The 6,408-nt window shown below is 45.6% G+C and overlaps 1 protein-coding gene across 4 annotated transcripts; it reads right to left on the bottom strand.

Annotated features, from left to right (window-relative positions):
- Positions 1–675: 675 nt before the first annotated feature.
- LOC119348962 (putative F-box protein At3g44060) lies at positions 676–3,587 on the bottom strand. Of its 4 annotated transcripts, XR_005169177.1 has the most exons (5): positions 2,557–3,587; positions 2,316–2,447; positions 1,783–2,210; positions 1,479–1,701; positions 676–1,369 (listed from the first exon to the last, which is right to left on the bottom strand). XR_005169177.1 is itself a non-coding variant. In XM_037616972.1 (3 exons), the coding sequence occupies exons 1-3, from the start codon at positions 3,508–3,510 to the stop codon at positions 1,848–1,850; spliced, it is 1,449 nt and encodes a 482-aa protein (XP_037472869.1). In that variant the 5' UTR covers positions 3,511–3,587; the 3' UTR covers positions 1,440–1,847. The 4 variants fall into 4 exon arrangements, 1 of the variants encoding a protein (XP_037472869.1); XR_005169178.1 differs by lacking the exon at positions 676–1,369 and having other exon boundaries at positions 1,440–1,708; XR_005169176.1 differs by lacking the exon at positions 676–1,369 and having other exon boundaries at positions 1,440–1,701.
- Positions 3,588–6,408: the final 2,821 nt, after the last annotated feature.

Raw genomic sequence — 6,408 nt, 5'->3', positions numbered from 1 at the left:
CTGGTTCGCTGACTGCCCGACTGATGCCTAACCCGTGCTACGACCAGCGATTTAGCCGTGTCCTAATGGAATACGAGTGTTCGATTGTAAAGAAAGAAAGAAAAAAAGGCAGGCAGAGCACCTTTAAAACAGAATATTCAGCTTCAGTAGTTATATGCCTGAACATTTCCAACACATTCCACGGCGGAAGCCCCTGGAGTTTTGTCTTCTCCCAAAATAACCAATTTAAAGTACATTCAGGTACTAGAAAATATTTCCCCTGTGCCGCTCAGGTGATTAGTTTCATGATGCTACAATCTCGGTAGCATGTCTCTGTTCAGAAAATGGAAAATCTACTTGCTTGTGTAAACTTTCTGCAGTAAGAACCGGAAATGACAAGTAATAGTATAGTTTAATATTTGATAGAGTCAAACCATGGAGTTTAGGTTCTAAAGTAACTTGAACGATGCTCAAATTGAAAAATAAAAATGAGCGCCGCAATCTGAATATAACTGACATCACCAGGCAGGGCTGATTGCTTCACAAGTACTAGCCTGTTTTAAACATCACACTGTTGTTTTGTGATAGTACAAACTTAGCAACACTACAGACACGAGATCTAAACAAGTTACTTTGGGCAAAAGAATAACCATCTCCACAATTACCAAACCCAGTTAAAAAAACATGGTTCAAAACACCCTGGTTATGGAATATGAAGTTGTGAGCGATTGATAATTAATTACCACAACACTCCCTCCCAGCTTTAGCAGCGGTACCCAGATGGTGGAAAGAGCAACACAAGTTTTCCTCTATGCAAACTCAGATGGATACAGTCTGGGTACAATTCAGTAACACCTCGGTGCTTCCCAATAGACATTGAGAAGACACTGTACAATCTTCACTGCGAATGGGATCATTTGGGCGAGTGTACCAGCAGACAGTCAAGATAAGCACCACCAGGAACAAAAATAGCTGACTCCAGCCATTGTTGTTTGGTCCTGATCTCTTTTAGTGTTTAAATAACACAAAGTTCAGGGACAACACAAGGTTAGAAAGACTGGCTAAGTTTGGACCAAAACTGAGTGAGATATGCAAGAATAACTTCACCAAGGGCCAGACCGGCTTTCATCATCTACACGAGAAGGCATCACGAAAATCCAAATCACTGAGATCAATGATACTCGAAACATCATGGTGACAATCTGTGGTGAAACAAAGCTGAGCACCTCTAGAAACACTCTTCTCTATCTGAAGCATCCTATATATGTTGTTCTGTAAAAATATCTTCATTGTCAAAAGTAGCCTGTGAATATAGCTGCTGCCACCAGGCATGGCTGGTGGCTTCACAAGTAGCCGGTTTTAACATCATGTTGTTTTGGGATAGTGCAAGCTTAGCAACAGCACAAACATGAGAAATGAGATATGTAAGAATAACCAACTCCAGAATTACCAAACCCAGGTTTTCAACATTGTACATAACATGCCTTTATAAAATTTACCTTGTCAGTCAAATAACATGGTTCAAAACACCCTAGTTGAACAGTGGAGAGAACAACAGAAATTTTCCTTTATACAAACTCAGAGCTAGCGACATTGAGAAGACACTGTACAATCTTCACTGCAAATGGAACCGTTTGGGAGGTGTGCCAGTGGACAATCAAAATGAGCACCCCCAGATGACATCTTCATAATATAGCTGACTCTGGCCATCGTCGTTTGGTCCTGTTTTCTTTTAGTATTTAAATAACATAAAGTTAAGGGATAACACAAGGTTAGAAAGACTACAGGTATGAGAAAACTAACCATGCTTGGGCAAAAACACAGAATGAGATACGCAAGAATAACTCAACCAGGAGCCAGGCCCACTCTCAACATCTACATGCGAACGGATCAGCCAAATCCAAATCATTGAGGTCAACGGTGCTCGAAACATCATTGTGAGAACCTGTTGTAACACAGAGCTGAGCACCTCTAGAAATCCTGTTCTCCATCTGAAGCATCCTACACTGTTCTGCGAAAAATCTGTCATTGTAATCCCTGGAATCAACCTCAAGTCGGATGGACTCTAGCAGTTTCGCATTCAGTATAAAGAATGTGACAAAGTTAACTTGTGCCTGGATGCCTCGGTAATGTCCCAGCACTAAGGTCTTCAAACGAATGTCCTGAGATGTGAGAAAATTCCGGTGTTTATGACGCCAGAAATTTGTTCCTGCTGGTGAATCTGTCTGAATCTGAATAGACAGGAGAAATCACAAACTTCAGAACTCCAAGTAGATCAAAAGGGCATCTGGACAGCAAACACTACCACTTCACAGAGTATCAATGCAAACCATTACCTTCATATACAACTTCTCCAAGCATACAAAGCATTTCATCAACTCAATAACCATATCCAGATTAAAATTCATATGCACAGCTAAGATCTTGATAGTAGGCACCACCATTGTCAGGCTAACAACGCACAATCTCTTCATCATGCATGGAACACAATATTAAGAGATAAGTAAGTACAGATGACATGTAAGATTTCGGCACAACAAAATGTAGCAAGAAGTATAAAGGACATGGCATAGCTACCTGAATAACCGTGGAGCCAAACATGATTTTGGAGTCCTGTGAATCCTGAGAAATGTAACCCAAGGTCGCCAGTCTAGGTGCGGAGAGTACTGACACTCGCATTCTCATATCCATTCTCAGACAGAGCAATCTTTCAAGTGAAGGGGCATCCTGAATGATGAGTTCTACAAACCTAGAATGAACGCCTATACTTTTAAGGATAGGGGAGTTGATCCTGAGACCACGGATGTCAAAACTAGTCCTGAGCAACAAGCTCTCCAGGGCAGGGCAGCCGGAGGTGATGATGCTCTGCAGCGAGCCCTCCGAGATTTTGACCTCCACGAGCGCAAGCTTGTTGAGCAGGGGAAACTGAAGCGTCTCCACGGTATTGTCCGGGAGATGGCACTGGCTGATGGTGGCGACGCGGAGAGTGGACGAGAACCTGAAGATGGACGCCGGCGGTGGTTGCAGCAGCTGTAACCTTGAGAACGAAAATCTGTATGTTATTGGTAGCTCTAGGTAGAACTCGAGCTCCTGGAGCGTGTCCAGGGAGGGGGACCGGAGCCAGGTGCCTGCCACATCGGCTCTGTACTGGAGGAGGAGCGACGGGAGGCAGAGGCGGTGGACGGGGCCCCCGTGGGCGGAGAGTATGGCGCCGGGGAGGTTGCCGGGGATGCCGCGGCAGTCGAGGTTGAGGGGGGCGGTGCGCCAGAGGTGGCGCCACCGGGACGCGAGGGCTTGGGTGCGGGCGCCCTCCATGGTGGGCAGGAGGAAGATTATCTCGCCGAGGACCGCGTCGGGAAGATCGCTGATGCGGTCCGGCGGTCCCTCGCCGCCATCACCCCCAGCTCCCGGCGGCGGGTGTTGGGTTCTCCCCGCGGCCGGATCCGTCGTTTCCGCTGGACCTGGCGTAGATTCGTGGGTGTGGGGCGGCGCGGGTCTCATCCTCTTGGTACTCCGGCCGGTCGGCTCCATCTCCGGCCAGCGCCGCCGCTGTGCGTGGTGGCTGCAGCCTGCGGAGGGGAGGAATGTGCCCTTCGCTGCGAAGTCTCCGGCTCCCTTTCTTTTTTCTTTTTGAGATTTGAGAAATCCGACTTCAACTTTTGGCGTAGTGCTCCATTCCAGCCGGGCCACACAGCGGGCCGGGCTGAGCTTTCTGCCAGCCTTTACCGGTCCATGGGTTCCTTGCCCATTTAAACGGGCCATTTAATTCTAAAAAAAGGGCATTTAAAATGTCACCAAAAAAAAACAGGCCATTTGAGCATCTACGACCGGATCATGCAAATTCGACTGCCTAAACGTCCGCAAACAGGGAGGCTCCTATATGACGTTGTAGCAAAACGGTTCGCACGAAGTGAAAAGAGATAAATACACCGGTGGTCATTGAAGTTGAGGTCAAAGCACAGTACGGTCACTGTACTTTAAAATACGCTCAATACGGTCATTGAATATGATTTGTGGTGATTATACGGTCATTGTACTTTAAAATATGCTCAATACGGTCATTGAATATGACTTGTGGTGATTATACGGTCACTGCACCATCGTAGACCTCTGTATTTTGTCTAGTTGACCAGTCAAACTGTCAACTAGTGATGCATGGTCACCGCCACGTCCTCTCTATCTTGTAGGTCCTACTTGTCGGGGATTGGATTCCAACCAAAGATCTCAGAGTTGGAGACCACGGAGGCTAACCACTTGAACAAGCTTGGATGAATAAACACAGATCTTTTATCTTCTATATAAACAGCAGTGCATGCACCCACGTACAACACGCACAGTGTAAGTTAACACAACGCATGCACCCAGGTCAGGTACACAGCACGCACGCACAGTCGCGCACAACACATGCACCAGACACATCACGTACATATGCAACGCATGCATGCACACACACCGGGGTTCATGGAGGGGTGCATCATCTGCAGTGCATGGAGGCGTTCATCATCTGCGGCAATGTCCGGTTCATCGTGGTACGGCGAAACTTGCCCACAACGGCGCCCTGTGCCATCTCCTGCGGCACCTCTTTGTCGTCATTGCTCGACGGCTCGACGGAGATGAAGGCGATCACATCCTCGGCCTTAGAGCATCAGTGAAACACACACGCACACACAAGGACATACGGGGTGCCCTCTGACGCCGAGCGTCCCGGCTAAGCCGCCTGTATTGCTACTGCTCGGGTGCTAGGGCCATGGTTGCACGTCGAGGAGGTTCTTTCGATGGGCTGATCCGGCAGGTGATCAAGAGCGGCTCACGCACGAGCAGGACTCCATGCAGGAGCGCATCGACGACGAACATGTCGAGCAGGAGCACGTTCGCCGCAGCGGGTAGTGAGCATTAAAAAAACATGCGCATATCAAAGGCGATGAAGGGGTAGGCTGTGACGAGGCACGTCATGGCATCGGTCGGGACGACAACGCTGTCCGGCCTGTCGAACATGACATGGGAGGAGGTCTGGCGCCGACAAGAGGTGTCCCCCCTCAACCGCGATGGTTCCCATCTCCATGGAGCATCACGTGGAGGCTGCACACACGCACGGACACACTAACATGCACACACCATACGCACGCACTACAGAAATAATTAAAACAACACACACTAACACGCACGACACAAATGAGAAAAAACACAAAGCACACACTGACATGCACGCGCTAGCAAAAGAAAATATGCATGCATTAGCAGCCAATAGCGTGGTCAAGCAATCGTACACAGACGAGTTACATCGAAACATTGTATTGCTTATGTAGAAATTAACCCTCAGGTTATCAACGCTAAAACACAACGGTCCTGATGGGTTGCGCGTTAGTTATACGACGCTGACTTCGATTCACGGTCATTGGAGTAATTTATTTTTCTTCATTATTATCTCTTATACTCACTTACAGGTGGGACCCATAGAGTAGAGAGACATAAAAAACACCGACGGTGCTGCCTTAGTGACATATAGACTATTTGACCGGTCAACTGGACAAAATACATAGCTCTACGGTGAGTAGTCACCGTATAATCACCACAACTCATATTCAATGACCATATTGAGCGTATTTTGAAGTCTAATGACCGTAGTGTGCTTCAGCCACAACTTCAGTGACCACCGGTGTATTTATCTCAAGTGAAAATCCCTCGAAAAGAGAAGCGCGCTCGCTACGAATGGAACACCGCCAGCCCCTCCCCCTCCGCTGTTAAATACAGAGCACTAGCCAATTGCGCTAGACCAGCATTGTTTCTCTAATTGGTAGCCTGAAACTCTAAAGAACAAACAACAGCGCCAATCTGCAACACTTTTTGAAATAACTGGGTCACAATAGCATTTGGCTAATGTAGCGAACCGTTTCTTTACAAAAAATAAAAAATAAGGAAAAAAACAACATTTTTTTATCTTTTTTTGAACAAACTTTGAAAATGAGAACTTTTCTGAAATTCAAAATATATTTATTTTTTAAAATTTGTTAACAAATTTGAAAACAGGAACAGCTTTAAAAATTCTAGGCAATTTTTAATAAACAACAATATCTTTTAAAAATCCTGAACAATTTTTGATAACGCATGCAATTTTTGAATTTATGAATAAATTGAAACCTGGTACACATTCTGAAATTCAATAAAATTGAAAAGGTTGGCATTTTGCAAAAATGCAAAAAAATAGTTATATGAAGAACTTTTTAAAAATGCAAAGATTTTCTAAAATTTTGAACAAACATATGAATTATTGAATTCAGGAACATTCTTTGAAATAAAAAAACATGAAAAGGAAACAAATAACGTAAAGAAAAGAAAAAGGGGAAAGCTAAATACCAATAAAAAATGGTTCAGGAACCTCCTAGAAGGTTCCCAAAACCAGGAACGTTGGAACGCCTTAACAGGTCGGCC

This window comes from Triticum dicoccoides, chromosome 1B (genome assembly GCF_002162155.2).
Source record: "Triticum dicoccoides isolate Atlit2015 ecotype Zavitan chromosome 1B, WEW_v2.0, whole genome shotgun sequence".
In the NCBI taxonomy this organism is placed as follows: domain Eukaryota; kingdom Viridiplantae; phylum Streptophyta; class Magnoliopsida; order Poales; family Poaceae; genus Triticum; species Triticum dicoccoides.
The sequence above is the reverse complement of the archived record's forward strand: the minus strand, read 5'-3'. Positions and strand labels throughout refer to the sequence as shown.